The following is a 20,893-nucleotide window of genomic DNA, read 5'->3' on the forward strand; positions in this document are numbered from 1 at the left end:
GGGAGGGTAAGAGGCTCGGTTGCAGTTAGTCTGCTCCATACCACGGTGTCTCTTGCTGAAAGCATCTTTGTTCTCCAAACAAACTCAAAATGTATCCTCGGTCAAAGGGGACACACCCACAGCAAACCCGGGGAAACTCAGGAAGAGGACGGATACATTTTGAAGCATCAGTGCGGGTGGCATGGGGGCTTTGATGCTAATTTTGCACTTTAGCAAGTAAAGCTGCCTCTCCACCCAATGCTGAGAGACCAAAATTAGTATCGGCAACGCCATCATGTCAGCGACCGGAGTTGGCCCCGCGGCTAAGTGTAACTTTCAAGGTTGGGATAGTTCTGATTTCAAGGGCCTGATTTACGAAAGCTTTGCAAGCGGACGCAGATTTGACTTTGCACGTAAACAAATGTCGTCTGGATAAGCTAATCGGCTTATTGCGCGATGCCGGCGGGAAAAGAGACACGGCTGGGGGAAGAAGCGTTCTGCTCTTATAAACAGGTCCCACCCCCAAAAAATATTAGGACCACTGTCTGTCCAGTAATTGGCTACAAGAAGGAGTCATGCCATATCACCTATGACAAAATTGCTTTTCCTTCTGCGGTTCCTCGCAATCTTCGTCAATCCCAGGTAAACACGAACGCAAAGTAGGGATTGAACCGAGTAGTTCAGGTCAACCAATTGCTAATCAGGTGTTTAGAGCACCTCGTCTTCTGGGCGATCAATTCACAGAGGAGTTCGTGAGTTGTGTTTTTAATAATTCGGGTTTTTTTTTGTTGCTATACTGATCCATCGAAACGTCTTCAGGTGTTAATGGTCCGTGGTACGAGGAAAGGTTGGGCACCGTTGCATTGTGCCGAAAAAAAATGTGAATGACATCATCCCTTAATGGGCTTCGACGATCGTCAACTATTACAAAAAAAAAAAAAAGACATCTTTGGTCATTTTAACCCTCCAACCGACAGCGTGTGTAATCTTGTTAGCGTGAAGACGCAATCCAGCGCCCGCTATTTGCAATGTCAGTAAATCAGGCTGGATAGGTGTTTGGATGACTTTACTTGACTGCCAATGTGTAGACAACCGACATTTTCCTACACAAAGTTCTCACTATCGACACTTAAACCCACACACACAAGAATTTAGTAGGAAATTATACGAAAACGTTAGCGGCGCATTTGAAAACTAAATATCTCTCCTTCGTTAAAAAAATAAAATGCTGTCTTGAATTAGTATCTTTATAAATATTATATATATATATATTTTTTTAATTACTTCGAAAGACAGTGACAGTTTGACTCTGCTACAGATTATTTCTATTACCATTATTTCCTAGGAGAAAAACTGCAGTACAAACGCATCTGCGGTCACCTCAAATTAACGGAACTGATTGTGTCTGACGTTAACTCTATTATTGTATCGTTAAATGTTAACAAAATGGTAAATGTCAAGCGTGTTATTTTTCCAACATTTTATCTTTTTTTTTTATTTTGTGTTTTTTACAAAATCCTACTAAATTCGTGTGTGAAAAGGTTTTACAAGGTGGCTTCTTTTTTTTCAATCGACTTTTTTTAAGTTACACTTGAAGCTCTAATGGGGCATGATGCTAAGAGGAGAGGCTCCTCAGAAGCCGAAAAAATAAAAAATAAAAATAAAACTTTGGGGGGAATCTGACTTAGGTTCGGAGCAAGCACAATTTGACACACTTATCCCACCTGTGTGTCCAGAATCGCACTCTTCCAGATCTTCGTCGTCACTGGAGCACTCGGCTGATGAAACAATGTCATCTGTTGTCTGCAGACAAAGACACACACAAAAACACACAGTCATTTTTACTCACGAATATGGAATATGAACAAAAACAAAGTGCAGCATTGAAGAGGGGATTAATAATCATTTAACATGATAAAAACCCACAAAAAAAAAAACCCACTTGGTAGAGTGACAGACCCCTCTTTCTTTCATCTTTTGGGGCAAACCAAGGAGGACAAGATTGGGGGATGTAGGTTGTATATCAAGCAGCAGCGAGCAGCCGCTGTTTATTAGAATGAATCAGCGGGGTAATAAAGCAGGTGCTGTCACCCGGCAGGGTTATGAAATCAGAACACTGATTGAGTTTTCCAGCGCCGCTGCATGCATGGGGCTCTAAATATCATTGGCTTTGACAGAATAATGAAAGGCATCCCAACCCTGCTCACACTGCTGCTTCAAAAAATGGCTGCCCCACAACATGCATTTTACTCGACGCATGGATTTTTTTTTTTCAAAAGTACATTCCAAAGATCGAATATTCCCAACATGTCATAGCGTGTTTGTGTACCCATTGCACCTAATTAAGTGCGCAGGCATTAGGAGGCTAGAAAGTGGTGCGTTTTAAGCAAAACTGATGTAAAATACAGACTCCTGCTAAAGAACATTAATAGCGAAGCCACATTATGGGTGTAAATGGCTCGGTTATTGCTGAAAGAGGGTTACTGCTTATGATGATGATGATGACGACGGCGGCGACAGATGTGGGCGGCGGGCGCACAGAGACATGAAATAACCACTTCAGAATTGCTTCCAGCAATTTACACCAGAATGGACCAAACCCTGCATTCCCTGTAAAATATTAAATACTCACACAACATGGGCTATCATGATTGAAAATCTAATGCCAAGGAGATGAATTTACTTAAATCCTGCTTTGGCAATTACTTACAGTGGAAAGTATTTGTGGTTGTTTTCTGTTGGAATGATCTACCAGAACCCAAAACATTTTTAACTTTACTTTACTCGTGTCAGAATGAAAATGCCTTTTTTTCTACAGGTCGTCATTGTATTTTGTTTGTTGCTACAGGTGTTCTTTTGTATTTTACAGCATTTATAATCCAAAACCTCTTTCCTTTTCTATTGTGTTGGAGGCAATCAACATAAATTCTCTCTCATTTGATTGCTGCATAAATTACACAAACATATTCAGTGAGGAGGGGAAAAAAAAATACTGGATGAACAATTGAGTTCAAAAATGGAATCCTGATGTGGAATGTAATTGTTGAATTATATTTGGATAAAATATCATTTTATACATTTATGCAGTCAATTGATTTATTTTTTATTACGGTATAAATCTATTTGAGGATACAAGGTGCACAAATGTCCCTTTGCATCAATCAGCATCCGAGAAGTGGCTCTCATTTGAAAAAGGTTGTCGACCCCTGATCGCCACGCACTCTCCTCTAAATGTTTAACTGCGTTCTGAGAAAATGGCTTTGAAGTGCCACGTTTGACATTTGCGGGCCGCAAGACGTGAGCGCCATTCATCTTAATGAAACGCATGATGCACCCCTGCCTCGGCGCTTGTGATTGAAAGACTCCTTATGAAGGCCCGAAGGTGTGCTTGGTTAACACAGGGGCAATGAAGTGACACACAAAGCTCAATAGGCCCTCCGTGGGAGAACGACAACATGAGGCTGCCAAAAAAAAAAAAAAAAAAGGGACAAAGGGAATTGGTGGAGCGCAAAAAGCCATAAACTGTTGTTGTGCGTGTGCTGAGAAGGGAGCCAACAGTGGCGCAGCAGAATGATGTGGTTGGCCAACACCACTACAAAAAATGATTTCACAGCTGGGGAAATCCAATTCTCTAAATCTCCATAACATAGAAAGTGTTATATACTCTGGTAGCAAAAAAAAAAAAAAAAAGAATTAAAAAAACCCGAAAACAAAAACTATTATGTTTGTGTAACGTAATTATTCTCCCCTATCCATTTTGGAGGTGGCCCTTTTCTGTTCTGATTCTGGCTCTGTGCACAAAGCAGGGTCCATAAAGTCATGCTTGAATGAGTTTATTGCGGGTAAACTTGACCCCAACCCCGTCGAAATCAGCTAGGAAGCTTTTCCACACCTTCCAATTTCTCTTTTTGTAGCTTTCTGGCATTACGTGTCCTTTAAATTTTGTTTCCAGACTGTCATGTATGTACTAACAAGAGTACTTCCTCAAAGGGAAGTTGGAGGGATTTATTTCCACCAATGTACCATAACATTATTTGAAGTCCGACCTACATTTGACAGGGGGGCTTTGACTGCGTTCGTAATTGCATGCGGTTGGAGAGTGGATGGCGAATCATTTGCTCAGAGTTAAAATGGGAATAGAATGGTTTTGACGGCGGGGATAGCGGTGGGATATTTGAGGCGAGACGTTTCATGATCGAAGGGAAAACTATAATGGCGTATTAACAAAGCCACCGAACGTATTTAGGCAAAAAAAAAAGAAAAAAATGCTCCCACGTATTCCATCCTCTGCCTGTGTGTGAAAGAAAGCAGAAGGCTGTCAGTCGAAACATCACGCCCGATTTATCTCCATGACATCGTTCTGCGCCTTAACACCACAAACAAACACGGCAGCCAAATCAATAAATAACCAGTCCTCATTAAATCAGCTTTTACTTCTGACTGCTTCTGCACATCAAGCAGAAGGATTCCTCGTGGGATCAATAGAGACAAACAGAAAAGACAGCCCTTCTGGAACATCAGGCACAACTCAAAAGACATTCACAGCTGAAGAACCAGCTCCACCACCACCACAACAGCAGCAGCAACTTGAAAGAAGGATCAAGACACTGCATCCAAATCTCCTTGAATGACAATTTCCAAACCACCGACATGCCTTGCATTATATCAGTGCACGGCGACGCCAGTAAAACGGTGCCTTGAGATACAAGTGACCCGACTTGTGAGTTTGATATAAGATGGCATTTAAGTTTTTTCTTTAACTTGGAGGCCCCAAAAAAAAAAAAAAAAAAAAAAGTTGAATGAGTGTCAGCGAACTAAACTCAAATTAGTAGCATGGAGCATTTCGGCATTGCGTGAACAGTTCTTCTTCAAAAAATAAAAAAAGTTTCAAGCGTTATTGCCAGTCCCGGTGCAGGTTTCCTGTCATAATAAATAAAGACAAAAGAGAATTACACATGCATTGAAAACCATTAGCTTCATGCTAACAAAAAAAAAAGTCAAAACGCCATAGATGGGCTAACGTGTCATGGTGAGATTCTGCTTCAACATCATACTGAAAAGGCATACATTCTTTATCCTTTGCGTAGACCGACTAATCTTGAAGCGCTTTTTAACGTGGCAAAAGCCCCTCGTTAGTTTCAGCTGCCTCAGTAGTCCATCGTCTTCTCCCCCGGGGGTCAATAAAAGCAATGTCAACGGCTAAAAGGCTCCGGGGCTTACAAACATGACATGAAGCGTGAGTATGATAGCGCTGTCTGGGAAAAGCGAATCGGAACACAAGCACAGACTCTGTTCCACTGAGTCATATCATCATGCAAGTTGCTCTTGAACACACCGCAGTCAGAAGAAATGACCTTCAAATGCTTTTCTTCCCTGGAGGGCTGGAGGAAACTGAGAAACAAAGCCTTTTGAGAAACAACACATTATGGAACCCCATTACTTCTTCTATCATACCCAATTTGCTTTATTTACAAAGGCAGAATGCCTGATGGCTACAACCGATGTGTGTGTGTGTTTTGAGCAGATGAGAGAAAAAAAGAAGAAGCCAGACAAATCAATTGTCCTCAAGCACTTCATCCCAGCAGACAGTTGCCATGGATATGCAATATGGTTACACGTTGGGAGATCAAAGTGACGACGCGGAGGCAAGGGCATATCAAAGGCAGGATTCAAAGCAACTCCTTAATATTCCCCGCGGTGCCGCTTCGTCACCTCAAACTTTCAGATACTTCATACAGACGCGGCCAAAATCGTCGCTACCCTTCTACTCGACAAGACTCCACATTGGTCTGCAATCACTTCAAACCCACCAGACTAAAATGTAGAAAAACAATTTGTCCGTCCATCCGTTATCCAAACCGCTTATCCTCACGTTCCTCATGAAAATCTGCGATTTTTAAAAATTTTTTTTTAATTCTTTATATTTCTACACAGATTCAAGGCACCCTGTGCAGGAGGCAGCAAATCAGCCACGAGTGTTCTCTATGTTTCGGTACTTCTCTTTTCATATTTCATGCTTGCTTGAGTGAGTTGACAAAAAGCTGTCCATACAAGCTTTGCGGCTTGGAAATATGCAATTTGGCGATTTCAGTGGCAACTGGGAGGTTTTCATTCTTTAACAAAGGGTACTGACATTTATTTTCCCTGTGTGTGTGCATGTGTGTGTGTGTGTTCCTTAGAAATACTTCAGGCAGAATCTCTTCTCATGGGGAACTCAGATGTTTGACTTTGAGCTTTACTTTCCAACTATCTCACTCCTTCCTGTGCCTCTCCTATCTATCTGAGGTTTATGGAAGTTGAGGACAGTCTGTTGTGCTTGTTATCACGTCCAATCTGGGCTTTGGCAGGCTGACAAGGCACACGCTTGTATTACACGGGGATTGACTGGCACTGTGCGCTATTCCTATCTGTCACACTGACATAGCTCGTTGGGTCCATGTTCCTGATTCGGGGCCAGAAGATGGGCTGAAGAATGATCATGATGGAAATGGCATCATGGACTGCAAGCTGGGGGAAAAAAAAAAGCCCAAATGAAATGAAAAATACAAAAAAAACAAATTGTGAGTCAATTCAAACAGAATAAAATCCAGGATCAACTTGAGGGTCAAAATCCTCCAGTATCGTGATCGCCTAAACCAAATGTTGACATTTCCAGTGAGCTTTTATGGGTATTACAGAGAATAAAAAGAGGGCGGGGCAATGGCAGGACGTGAGGAGAGCTGGAAAAGATGACTAAAGCAAACAAGAGAGTGCTCAACTTCACGGTGTTGGTTTCAGCAAAATTGGTGATGTGGCGATTATTTCTCTTTTTCTCGAGGACCAGCCGGCGCATACAGCACAGCAAAGGGTTGCTGGCGCACAGAAAACTCTAATTGCCCCGAGGCCAAAGGCAGCCACTTTCAAACAGGCTCGTTCATCTTCTCCTAGAAAAGGAAATGGTCTTCGGCCCTGATCCTTAATCAACCCCCCCTACCCCCAACCCGCCGCCTCAGTGTACAAGGTCATCAGGGAAGCCGTGCGACAAACAAACTCACTCACGCTCGGCGTGCACTGTACGCCATCAACAGACAAGCCTGCAGACTTGTGTTGATTTCTACCCTTTATGTTATCGGATGCATGTGTGCTATCGAGGCTCAGCGGCACTAAAAATAATTACATACATAACTAGCGCTGCATCATCGTCTTTACAGGTGACTTTAGGTGACGGGATGACACTCAATCAAATAACAATAGGTGCAAAAAAGGCTTACACTTGAAATTCATTTGAAAGCACCGAAATTCGGTTCTCACCCCGCATGATGTGAATCTATTCACAGTAGCAATGCGTGCCAACATTCAGGCCATACGTACTTCATGAAATGCCTGTACATGAGGAAACGGGAAAGCCACAGTAGCCGACGCACTTTTCAGCCATGTATTGAATGCCCGGAAGAACAGTAAATAGGCAACGAGCACTCGTAGGCGAGAGCTGCGGTTGACCACAGCTCACATTCCGACACTCACAAATGGTTTCTAATCTTTTGTGGGAATATTAAAACCTTAATTGATGAGTCTGAAGTGCTGTCTTTGAGGTTGAGAAATGAGGGTGAGAAATCGGATTAAAAAAAAAAACCCGTTGCAGAACCAGAAAGAACCATATAATAGCGTTAACAAGCTAAGCCTTAAATATCTGCAGCACACCACTGGAATGTATACACATGAACCAAATAAGAGCTAGGAAGGAAAATAAACACTGCTGCTCCAGCCAATCTCATAGCAGCGTATAAGTGAAAAATACACAAATTAAAACAAAAGCTGTGGAATCTCAATGATCAACTGGAATTGGCCCACTGAGATTCATTTGTGTCTGGAACTGATTTGGATGATTTGTTTTGCTAATAGTGTAATCCGTTTCGTTCCGACTTCTATGGTTATCATCCCACTTTCCCATCACCGGTAATCTTTTTGGGATGGGATCATCCAAAACACGTTTGGAGTCAACCTATCAGTGTGGACATCTAACAGTATTCGCTGATGTCACGTGGAAACTGCCTGTTTAAGTTTAGATTTTTTTTTCCCCCACTTTTGAGGCATAGTGTTCCATAAACGTTTTGTATTCCATTTTGGTGCTACCCCTATAATTATATAAATGAACACTAATACCAAGGAAATATAGCGTTTACATAAATCGTTATGCTTTTTTGGGGGAAAATAAGGTCAATTAAAGACCAAAGAGAATATAGCTCCTCATTGCAAAGTCCTAACTTTTTCAAAAGGCTTAGCACAGGATTTAATAAGTCTTGTATAATCCATGTCAGTGTGCAGGCACCCGCAGTGGGTTAGATTGCATCTGTTCAGAAAAAAGAACAACCTGAATTTGAGATGTAAATTCCCGAAATAACATGCAGGGTGTTACTTAATCCACATGTATGCCAAAAGATCTGCGGCACAATTAGGGGACATTTGAATTTCCGTCACTGACGTGATATGTTACACTCAACTGCCTTCATCCATTTGCACCGTGGGGAGTCAACGCTGACGATATGCTCAGCCTTGGTGCTCTCTTGCCTGCACTGTGGTTCTGCATTTCAATTGGACACGCGTAGAAGAAGTCACGCCGCATACGTGTATACGATTGTTTTGGCCCTCATTGGGCCAGCAGCGTGCTGCGTAGGTTTCGGCTGATGACACAGGAGGGTTACGCGCGCAAACATACGCACGCACTCACACAAACAAGCATTTCCTCAGGTTCTCTACAAGCTGTGAACAATGTAGGGGGACATCCATTACAAACGCCCCTGTGGCGTGATCGCCCTGCAGCGAGCTGCTGGTGCTCCAACACTAAGCGGCAAACTATCACGGTCACACAAATAGAAGATCACACGTGTGCTACTGGTATATTCAAACACTTATTTTCCTGTGACGCCCATTCCTAATTTGACATTTTCCAAAGAGACAACAGATATATATGGCGCATATGGAGGAGCCCTGGATTTAAGAAATACCCGCCGCCCAGTTGTATTTTCTCATTGGATGTTAAGAGAAGCACCAACAACCTTTTTTTTTTTTTTTGGAGAGGGCCAAGTGAACACGTCTGACCCACAGACAAGGCGTGTAACGCAACAATGGACTAGAGCCGGGAAGGAAAGAAAGCATCTTCTGTCTGCGTGTCCCCTCGGAGTGATCATTAATTAAGCGTGAGATTGGCTCTTGCCACCCGGCGCTCATTGTGGCGATCCAAAGCAGTGGAGGGATTTGCTAAATCTCACCTGAGAGACCGAGACAGCGAGTGTTTGTGAAGTGGACTGAAAATAGATTTGCGAGGAGAGAATTTAAGTTTCGGTCTACTAAACGCACACACAGACTTGATGGTGTATTTTGTCAAAAGGAAGAGGACTTTTTCAGGCTGAATTTACACATGGTTCAAGTCACACTAATTGTTTTCTGCGATGCACCATTCGTCAGGTACATCAAATTATGACACATAAGATGCACTAAACAAAACAACGCAATTCTGCTTATTCTTCAGATTTTTTTTTTTTCCTCTCAGTCCACCAAAAAGGGTAATGCTTGATGACAAAGAGGAAAAGTAAAAAAATAGTACGGACAATTGTACCATCCAGCTAGGCTGAGTCATCTCCACTGAATAGTGTACAGCATGTTTTACTACTTTTGTAGTGCTAAAGTTTGTGACAGATTTGGCTTCTTCTAAAGTGCCACCATCACAGAACATCTGTTGCTGCGGTCAAGAAGCTAACAAGCAGTGAGTGCTACCTGGAATTCCAAATCTTTGCCAGCCATGCCTGCAGGCCTGAGAGTTATTGCTTTAAAAACGAGCAACGGCTTGTTCAATTTGTCTCCTGGGTGTCAAATGACCACACGGCTTGATTACTTTCTTAGCACAGCATGCAGCAGCATCCTTGGCTTGGAGTCAGACTGACAAGAGACAGCTGGAGACAAAAAAAAAAAAAAACAGGAAAACGGGGCAATGGAGTAAACGAGAGACAGGCTGCAAGTTTGTTTGAACGTGTCTACCCTTGAAACGTTCAACTCCCCGAGCCGTGCAGGAGGCAGCTCAATTTACAATCCAGCCGTAGCGACAAAACACAAGTCAAGGAGACACTTTGTGTTAACTGACTGTCATCCGGCAAAACATGGAGGACTCCGCAAAACACAGCCGCAAACCCGCCTTCGCAGCTGTGTAACGCAGAGGCTAAAAGAGTCGAGACAAACAGACGGAGTGCATGCATGACACATTCATTTGGCGCAAGTCGTCCCAGCAGCGCATGCGACAATACATGAAAAAGCCTCCTAGAAAGACGTAACCCGGTATAGGAAAAAGGTTAGACTATGTGCGGTTGTGTTGGGTGTTTAAATTAATGTGAATGGAAGATTCCGTGCTTTGGGAAGCTGTGTTGGTTTTCACCGTGATAAATTTGTGAGAGCACCGTGATGGCAAAATTAAATTGGATGGAACTGCTTGTTGAAAAGGCAATCGAATATGCGATAGTTACAGAAAAGAAAATCAGTTGTGCCAATCAGAAAGAAATGCAGCGTTGATGCAAGATTTAGTCATAGACGATATGGCATGACTCCTTCTTGTGACTTGGTCCAAGTCATCCCATAGATAACTCAGAGACACTATCATTTTGTTACTGAATAGATGATATGTTGCAAAAATGTGTATTTTTTATTTTGGGGCTTTTTTTTTTCTTTACATTGAGTAACTGAACAAATTGTGTTACTCTAAAATGTGACTCGACATCCTACCTGGATGGTGGGTGGCGAGCGCTGCTTGCGAGTGGTGGTCGTGGACAAGGTGGTGGTGGTCTCGATAAAGGTGGTGGACATCTCAGGCGGTACAGAGGTGGTCGTGCGTGCTGCGCCCCTACTGGCCGGCACATCGCCCACCAGCCGAACACTGCCGTTCACCTTGATATTGGCGTGGCCTTCGGCGGCCATGTTGAGTACCTTGAGCCCGTTGTAGTAGAGGCCTGAAAGCTGGCCCTGGTAGGGCCGCTTGCGGTCATTTCCACCAATGGAAATAGTCGCTTGGGTGTTGAAGATAGTGAGTTGCCGGCCTGGGACGGGAGGAGGTGAGTTATTTAGAAACGGCAAATGTGATGTGAATGTAGAAAGTTAAATGCTTTCAAGCTAGTGAATCTACTTTTTTAAATTATAGCACAACTATATAAACAGCAAACTACTGCTACATGAGATGTCATTTTTTAAAAAACTGAATGTACCAGCCCTAATGCTAAAATAATTATCTGACAAGAGAACACATACACATGAAATAAATACGGCCACAGACTGCCACATTCTGCACTCAACACAGTTTGCATAAAACTGTGAGTTCATATGCTTGAATAGATAACCATGTCAGGTGTTACAATAGAGAATGAGCAATCCACGTTCACCACGTCAAATGGAAAAAAAAAAAGTCATTAAGTTGTGTTCAAATACTGCAAAAACATACCATGCATTCATGATGAGATGAAAAAAAAACACGGATTTTGTACAAGTTAGGACTGGCAATTAAACAGCTGATTGGTATAATGCAAGCTTGTTATGTGCATGTCTTCATACATTGGGAACACAGAATGAGGAATGGGTGAGGGCCGGGGGGACAAGATGCTCATGTCACAATGGCCAAAATGAAATAGCACATGTGCAATCATGCAGGCAGTAGCACTTAATGGTATTTTGTTTTTTTTTTGTTTTTTTAGAGATGTTTTAGCACTTGTTAAAGGGACTTTATAATCGGGTTATATTGGTTTTGTGCAATTCACTTTAGATGTCATTTATAATGTTGTTATGTTGAGTCATGAATTTGATTATGCAGCTAAAAGAAGGGTTGAAGCAGTGAGGGGGTTTTCATCTCCTGATTCTGGAGATTTGGGTTTTTCTTCCATTCCCTTCCCAGTCCCTTTAACTGGTTTCAAGGCTACAACCAAAGATTTCAATGATGACGATGGCAAATGAGAGCTAAGGGTAAATCAAAAATCGAGGTGGCAAAAAAAAAAAAAAAAAAAATGGAAATGAAATAGTTAACATGTTTTTAAAAGGGTTTAAGGGACAGTTTTCCATTCTCAAAGGGAGCAAGCCGATGGAATGAGAGCAAATCAAAGACGTACACGGGAGAAGTTGGATAGAGCTTTACCTTTCTCCTGAAGCCAATCTTCTACGGGCCGGGTATATTTGAATGGGATTTTCTTATTTGCCATTTGAAAACGCTCAATGTCGCTGTTGCCTTAAAGTTTAACAAACAGTTTGAAAGGGTTGGCAACACACAAAACACATTTATACAGTGGTTTAGACGAATTTTATCTTTGTTTATGATTTTTTTTAAAAATTAATATTTATGCAGTTTTAACCAAGTGTCTTTTGGTTATTATTCTTTTTTTTTCTTGATGTTACAAGATTCCACATTACATGTAAATCACATTGACCATGGGAGCTAAAAAACAAAAAGTATGATTAACCTTCAAGAATCAAATATTCATTACAAAAGCACCAAATACATCAAGGTATGCAAAACAAGCTAAAAAAACATATTCATTCAGTTTTACAAGTGAAACAATGAAGGATATTAAGCAAATAGGGAGACATCCATAAACTGTCTTCTTGTCACGCTAATTGGAGGTAATCGTGCGTTAACTCCCACTGGACACCACCTGATTTTAAGTCTCTCGGGCCACGCAATCATTTGCTGCAGTGTTTTATGTGCACGAAAGGAAGCATGTGGCAGGTAGCGCGAAGTGTCTGAAGTCATGCAGACACTTAGAGCCCCCCCCCCAATGCCACAAATGAAAGGCAGGTCATCAACTTTGGCAGTTATTTAAAAAAAAAAAAAAAAAAGGATTGAGCTACAGGAAGAATCCTCTATTTTCACTTCCCTATTTGTAAGCTTGCATGACGCATTATCGAAACAAAAAAATGTGGAGTGTGCATTTCATTGCCGCACTGTTAACAGCTAGAAATCTCTTTTTACATTTACATTTTACAGAGACAGATGATTTACATTATTTCCCTTATTAACTGGAGGTAATGATTAAAAAAAATCCAAACTTGGGTTTCATTTTTATCCAAGTTATAGGGACTCATTCAAAACTTTGCCATTATTATTTTTTATTTATTTTCGGGGGTAGAAATGATTGTCACCCACATAACGTTGAAGAGTGCCATGTGATGGTTTGGTGGCTTGCCTACCACATTAATTTCACTGAGGTCCCATGAAAGCACCAGAGTGCATCAAAATGGTGAAAAATGGCCCCTCTGTGAGGGGCTACGGGCATTTTTGTCTATTTGGAGAAGATGAGCACATTTGATGGACTGCGGTCCTGTCTGGAGCTGGATATATGCCGCCCTTGCTTATATAAACACATCATAACACCGAAGCATGCCTTATTTTAACGATACCTCCACTTTCTCTGGCAATGTTTCACATTTATTTTCTATTCTGAACTCATTCATCCGCCCTGCTTTGCATCGCGTGGTTATTTGCCCACTGCTTTTCACTTTGGGCTTTCAACGCAATCAGCTGCCCTTGCGCAGCTCAGCTAAGTCACTTTCTTTGGCTGCGTAATTTCTCTCATTCACTCTTCAATACCTCTCCCCGTCATTATCTGTTTTTGACACCTTGAGGTCAGTCCTCATAGACACTTTGCGAGAGCATTGAACAGTATTTTCCAATGCCACCCAGCTCCTTGTTTTATACTTTACTTTCAGAATTTTTGGGGAATGTACACCGCTCACAAAAAATAGAGCCTGTACTGTCTCGGCCAGATTTGGACAGTCAGTTAAACTCATCTTCTACACCGCGACTCTGAAGGCGTTACTCTTAGTCCACAGGTTTAATGATGGAGAAAAAGGTGAAACTGTAACATACAATACGAGGCGAAATTACCTTCAATTCACACCATGCACAGATGTTACAATAAAAAACAAACTGAATTCACAGCGTATATGAATTGCTTTTCGTTCACAACCAACTAAATACGCTAACATTACCTCAACCGCGATAGTAACGAGACATTGTTGCGCTAACGCGATTAGCAAGCGCTAGCATCAATCTTAACATGTTTTTACACATCGCCGAGCAGCATTTAACATAAAGCGTCACAGAATTGTTTATCGATAAAAATGCAAACTTGATTTGTACATGCCCACGATGCCACCAACGGCATAAAATGTATGTGGATTGAGCTGGATGAGAGCTTGTAGAGGTCAGTGGGTCCAAACTCTCCTGCAGGAGCTGGTCGAGGAAGCACCTTCTGAGTTAAGAGAGTAGCTGGTGTGAGTAAGAACAACTCGTCTCAGTCAGTTGGAACAAGCGGTCGGGAATTGATGGATAGCTGGTACTTCTGCCACAAAGGTTACCAAGACTTCATGGGTATTTCACAAGGCAATGGTGCATCCCAGTTACCATTCTCTGCAGTGAGTTCTCTTAGAATTGCCTTGCCCTGGATAGTAACTGGTGCTGCAAATCCTAGAGGGTCATAGAGGCTGTTAATGGTGGATAAGACACCTCGTCGTGTGTAAGGCTTTATCGCATCGGAGACAATGAAGACAAAGCAGTCTGTAGATTCCAACTGAGTCCAAGACTTCGTTGCATCGGCGTTTTGTCTGTGTTAAGGTTGAGGTCTTTCAAGTCGCTTGCGTGGTCCTTTGATGGGAAGGCTTCCATGACCTCTTTGTGGTTTGCTGCGATCTTGTGTAGTCTCCGGTTTGATCTAGAGAGCACATCTTGCATCTCCTTGAGCAAGTCAAAAGCAGCTTCAACTGTAGACAGAGACCTCATCTCAGGCTTCTCAAGGTTTTGCCCAAGAGACATGAGACGTTTTAGTGCCAGGGGCCTGTTGCGGGGAAGCCGTCTGCGTGGGTTCTTAAAGGGTAATGGAGCTACCCACCCTACTGTTGTTGGAATCTTTATGTAGTCCATGGTTCATGATTCTCATGGATGAAGCATCCTGAATTGACGGAGCCACTTTGTGATCCTCTTTGGTTCGCCGGAACACCTTCCAGCCAATATGGTCATCATCACAGATACATTCCTCTTCAGAGCATGTTCTGAGATTGCGCGTCCCTTGGATGGCGCTGTACTTTTCTTTCACATGGAACACATTAGGGCATGGGTTAAAGATGGATGGTCATTGTAGCTCTGTGGTGCTTGTATTAAAGGAGCTGATTGTTTGTGGTCTGTGGATGCTGCCGAGGCACACAATGCCTACAACAACCCACCCAACATCTAGCTTCTGAGCATAGGGTTTGAACAGGATCGGTCTGTGAGGTCTCCACCGCAGATTTTGGTGCATTTGGTTGTGATGTCGGATTCAGGCAAAGTTTTGACTTCCTCCCCGCCATGCTCTGGAGCAGGGACTTCCACTTCCATACATGCTCTGGATGTACGGCCGTGCAATGTCTCTCATTCTTGCACTCAAAACACTGAAACTGGACTTTGCAGTTTTTGGCGGTGGTCGCAGAGTGGAATGAGCGTTTCCAGGCTCTGTAATTCTGTGGCTTGTCATTAAACTGGAGTAAGCCGGTGGATACCAATTCACGGCATGCAAGGTATCTCACACATTTGTTTGCATTGGAGTTACTATAGTTGGAATTAGGAGACATGGGATAGGATAGGGGTGATGCAACATTTTGGTTATCTTGCCCACTAGGAAGCCATGGTTTCACTGTGCTGTCTCGGCCAGATTTGGACAGTCAGCTAAACTCATCTTCTACACCATGACTCTGAAGACGTTACTTAGTCCACAGGTTTAATGATGGAGAAAAAGGTGAAACTGTAACATACAATACGAGGCGAAATTACCTTCAATTCACACCATGCACAGATGTAACAATAAAAAACAAACTGAATTCACAGCGTATATGAATTGCTTTTCGTTCACAACCAACTAAATACACTAACATTAGCTCAACCGCGATCGTAACGAGACATCGTTGTGCTAACGCGATTAGCAAGCGCTAGCATCAATCTTAGCATGTTTTTGCACATCGCCGAGCAGCATTTCTTTTAACATAAAGAGTCACAGAATTGTTTACCGATAAAAATACAAACTTGTATATACCCACGATGCCACCAAAGGCATAAAATGTATGCGGATGATGCTGGATGAGACTGGACTACTGCAGCGTTTCTCTCTTGGTGACGAATGATCTACCACTCTACTTCCCGCTTCCGCGTACGCAATTTCCGCTTTCGTGACGTCACGTCCGGTCTTGAACTAGCTGCTTACAATGAAATCAATAAAGTTACGTTGCATAAAAAAATACTCTCATCTATGCATGGAAATATTAACGTTACTTTAGTGTAACTTAAATACAACATTCAAACTTAAATTAACTAAGTTGAGGACAGAACAGGGCCCTATGTGTAAAATGTTTAATATGAAATTCATATGCACTCCTAAAAGTGTAGCAAATACCAACCAATGCTATTTAAATGGCAGCTCGCACCTCATAACAGCCTGAACTGCTTATTAAACCGTCAACTCCACCTATACCTACTCGATCCCCTCATGTCTGTGCTGGGATGCATTTATTCTGAACAAATATGACACATTTCCATTAGTGCCGCTATTAAGTGTAACTTTTTTTTTTTATGTTAACACAACCGTCTCCAATTATTTTTGCCATTTTGGAACTGTCCTCAAAAACTCATACTCCTGAGACTTTCAACCCAATAAAAGGGAGCGAGCAGAGCGTAAAAGCAATTGAGAGAAAATAGGGCCTTTTCTTTCTCCATGTATTACTACTCCTCACTCATAAGCATCGTATATTCCGCAGCATAAGTATCACAGAGCTGTGCGAGTGCATGTGTCCAATATTCAACCTCAGTTACTTCTTTGCACCTACCACTCCTCTATGCATGCTATGAGAGCATGCTCCTCTACTATCTCTATGCATCCATCTTTTATTCAGTCTGTGTTGCCATGACTAATCTGAAAGTTTTGTGCATTTGTCAAATGGGTACACGGAAAGACATCAGGTGCGGTTTCAGGATTTTCTTTAATATAATTGATGTTACATTTTAGTGACTACATTGTCACCTTTATTGCCTGATTTGGGCATATATGGGAGATTTCTATCGAAAATTTGCCGCATGTGCAATTTTTGGGGCTCAGGTATCATTTTGCTCTATTTAACCTAGGTACTAAATTAAATAAACCATCCAAATCTCACTTGAGCATTTGATGAATCCATTTTAAAAAACCGTTGGTGAGATGTCCAATTAACACGAGCCCAGCCGGAGTGCAAACACCTTCCACTGACAAGCAATCGAGCGACACCTCTGTCCGCAATTCCCAACCAGGGAGAGCGGGCAGGCCCCAATCTGGCAACTGTTTATCGAGCAGCCCCGGCGCCCCGTGGCGCCTGCCACCTTCGCGCTAAACACAGAGTGCGAGGAATCACTCGATGCATCACAACGTGTAGTTACTCATGAGATGCTTTTACAAGGGTTATAAAAGCGGGGGAGGGAAGAATCAAACGCTAGCTGTGTAATTACCATCACTGACTGATCCGCAAAGGACCTGCGCCAAAGAAAGAAAATTAATTGCAATGCATTCAGGTGGAGAGAAAACGGGAACAATATCAATTTGAGCACTTGGATCATTTGAAAGCTTAAAGGATAGAAATCCGTGCCCGTGTGTTTCCATTTACGGTCCAGCTGGCAAACATTCATCAGACTCTGAATGGGCACTTAATGGAATATTGAGGGGCGGGGGTGTTGGTAAACAACCGCAGTGCATTGATACAGAGGGCACTTTGAGGTAATTAAGAAGACGGCGGGGGTCAAACAACTCTGCCAAATTAACGACTGTTGAAAGAAGGAAGGAACATGGGCCTGTCTCCAGTTGGATGAATGTGGTTATTATTGTTTTGATTTGATTTTTTTTAGGCACCCCGGCTACCATGCAAAACCTTAACTGCCAATGTGCGGGTTTGTCACCCCTATGGACTCAAGTTCAAATCCAGGATGAGAGGACGAATGTGGCAAATGGTGTCGGAAGTGCGACCGTTCCTTGCCGTCAGTCTCGTAGTCCCACTGGTATCAAGATTTTAAGACGAGCTGAAAATGAGCAAGGCTGACGGATAGACTGTCGTCATCCACGGCCATTTTTATGTTCCTACTCGTGGACCAACACCAGGTACATATGCAGGCTGTGTCGCCTTGTTAGCCAGATATTTTGATGCAGATGATGCAGAGAAGTAAAATCGCCTAGTCGTCTCGTCCAGGGGTCCCCAACCGCCGGTCCGCGGACCGGTACCGGTCCGCCGGGCATTTGGTACCGGGCCGCACAGAAAGAACTTGCCTTAATTCCGTTTTATTTATTTCGGAATACGAAAGATGTTTTATTTTGAAAACTTACCGGATTCTCCGTTACATCCGTCTGTGTCCAGCTTGACACACGTCAAGCCACGCTTCTCCGTAACGCGACCAATTAGGCTAAAAACAAACACCGGAGCTCGCAAAATGAGTAAAAAAACTGCTGGAGATCGCAAATGACGGCGGCCTTAAAAGTACGTTCGAGACAACTGGATTAAAGTTATGTCTGAATACTCTGAGATCGCCACAATAGCACTGATGGGACCGTCTGGTTGCAGAAAATCAAGCTCGGTGCTGTGGTGAGTCGTCATTTTCATGCACTTTGAATTTGCGTTGTATCGTATTTTGAAGGCATTAAACATTGCCATAGCGATTGGAGTGTTGCGGCCAGATTAGACGCTCCTTGTGTTTATTATTATATTTCGAAAACACCACAGTTTTCATGCAGCTCATACCATATTATTTTATTGTTGTTGTATTATTTCCGCCACACCTTAAATGCCGGTCCCTGAAAATATTGTCTGACATAAACCGGTCCGTGGGGCAAAAAGGTTGGGGACCCCTGGTCTAGTCAACTATTAGTTTCAACGCCTGATTTATTGAATGCCGTGCCATCACGGAGGAGGAGTCTTGTGCTACATGACTGTACTTAAAACACAGTCGCTAAACCATTCTTTCTTTGTATGGTCCAAGAAAAGCCAAGGACGGACGGCCAATGGCAAAAGAAAGCGAGCGACAGAAAGGATTAACATCACCTGTACGGCACTGAACCAAACTACAAGCAGTGTGCCAGGTCACGCCAAGGGAGGATGGGGCCCAGTTGGTGGTGATGGCATGCAACTGGGGGGAAAAAATGCTGGAGGCATGTTGAGAAGTCAACAGGATCAACATTCATTTGTGTACTGTTAGTCTTATGTTTGGATTTTTTTTTCCAACATTTCTGTTGAGATGTACATATTGGCCTCGACAAAGAGGGTTGTGTTTTCATGACTATTTGTTACTCATTGTCGTGAGTACACGCCGATACCCCGGTAAAGAAATCTATTTTGACAGTGATAGGCATCTGCGAAGGCGTTTATTTTGGTGTTGATCCCAAACATGATTACTCAACCTCGACCGAAGTCTGTCGCTGATTGTATTCATTTTTTCATCCCAACTTCTTCAGGCCTCAGCTGCTTCGTGGGTGTTCTTCCAAGTCAGTCGATGCTATGACTAATGCCTCGTTAAAAAAAAAAAAGAGAATGATTTTATCCATGACTACACATCTACTGTACTGGACAAAAAAAAGCTCGGATGAGAGACTTGTGTGATCATCCCAGATGTCTGGACATCTTTAGTAACGAGCTGCAAATCGGTACAAAACCAACTTGATTTCTTCAGGACATTCATTTTTGGAACCAAAGAGCATGGCACATCTCCCTGTTCATTTCTCAAGTGTGTCGGGACAAAAACCAATTGGAGACTGGACAGAACGTGTTTGTGAGCTCATTACAATGACTTCACAACTCCGTTTTATTGTTTGTTTAGTCGATACTCCAAATGTCCTCCTTTTTACGTTCATTCTCATTTTTATCCAGCTAGCAAGCATTATTTTGTGATTGCGCTGCTGTCATTGCAATAGACACAGACTGCAGCTTTATCTGTTCCAAAAGACCACCTCTTAGGTCTGCTGATCTCACCTTGTTCGCTCCTAATCTAAATACATCTTGGGAGTCTTTCAGCGCCGTTGCTAAATATGCCTCGCTTATACATTGTGCTGGCAATGCTTGGAATAAGATTTGAGACATCCTGTGCAGCAAAACACAAATGCATGATTTTTGCATTTTACAGGGAAAGGGCCACGGGCGATTTTAGCTACATGTTGATACCCTTAATTTACGCAAATAGGTGGTGTCCAGTGGTTTAAAATGAATAAACCTCCACTAAGTCGTGAGCAAATGACCGCATATAAAGTAGAGCGTACCTGAAGGAAAGTGCTCATTGATGGGCCAGTTGTCCACTTGTAACGTAGCATTTCCTCCATTCCTGGTGAATCGAACCAAATGGTATTTGCCATCATTTACCGCTGTCGTCATCTCTTTCACACTGATATCCACCGTCCCAATGTTGAAGGTCACACCTACTTTCCCTTGCTCCTGGAGGGAAATGAGGAGAAAAAAAAGTCTTAGTTAAGTCCTAAGCCTCGCTATGGCCACTTGTCAATTTGGCAGACCACTCTGCACCCCGTTGGGCATTCCGGTAAAGCGAAGCGATGGTGTGTCCTCAAAGATATGTCACTTTGATTGGTGGTAAATGGAGTCAGCTGTGTTTATGTCATTTTTTAATTTTTTTTTCATACTTTTTACACATGCTTGCACACGTCTGGAAAATTACCAATACCGGGTCTAACACGCCCCATCACTGATTCTGTTCAATCAAAAAAAAAAAAAAAAATGTGCTGCTACTTTAGTTACTGATTTTCTTGGGCTTTCAAGTGTGTTTTTGCATGTTCAGGTATGTTACCAGAAAAAGATGTTCAAAGGGCAGGTGGTGACAGGGAACGACCTGTTTCCTGTGCCATTTGTTTTCATCCCCTGACTGGAATCTTTC

The 20,893-nt window shown here is 42.6% G+C and overlaps 1 protein-coding gene across 15 annotated transcripts in view; it reads right to left on the reverse strand.

Moving 5' to 3' along the window:
* Positions 1 to 20,893, reverse strand: part of nrxn3b (neurexin 3b) — a 215,121-nt gene that overhangs the window by 9,734 nt on the left and 184,494 nt on the right. For 12 of the 15 annotated variants that reach the window (XM_019891069.1, XM_019891081.1, XM_019891083.1 and 9 more), the window contains 4 exons: positions 20,268 to 20,439; positions 12,122 to 12,211; positions 10,729 to 11,039; positions 1,704 to 1,782 (listed from right to left, as the gene is read on the reverse strand). In XM_019891069.1, coding sequence (XP_019746628.1) covers positions 1,704 to 1,782; positions 10,729 to 11,039; positions 12,122 to 12,211; positions 20,268 to 20,439 — 652 coding nt within the window. The remainder of the gene's footprint in view (positions 1 to 1,703; positions 1,783 to 10,728; positions 11,040 to 12,121; positions 12,212 to 20,267; positions 20,440 to 20,893) is intronic. The other 3 variants (XM_019891080.1, XM_019891079.1, XM_019891078.1) reach the window with 1 other exon arrangement.

This window comes from Hippocampus comes, unplaced genomic scaffold (assembly GCF_001891065.2).
Source record: "Hippocampus comes isolate QL1 unplaced genomic scaffold, H_comes_QL1_v1.1 scaffold174, whole genome shotgun sequence".
Taxonomy (NCBI): Eukaryota; Metazoa; Chordata; class Actinopteri; order Syngnathiformes; family Syngnathidae; genus Hippocampus; species Hippocampus comes.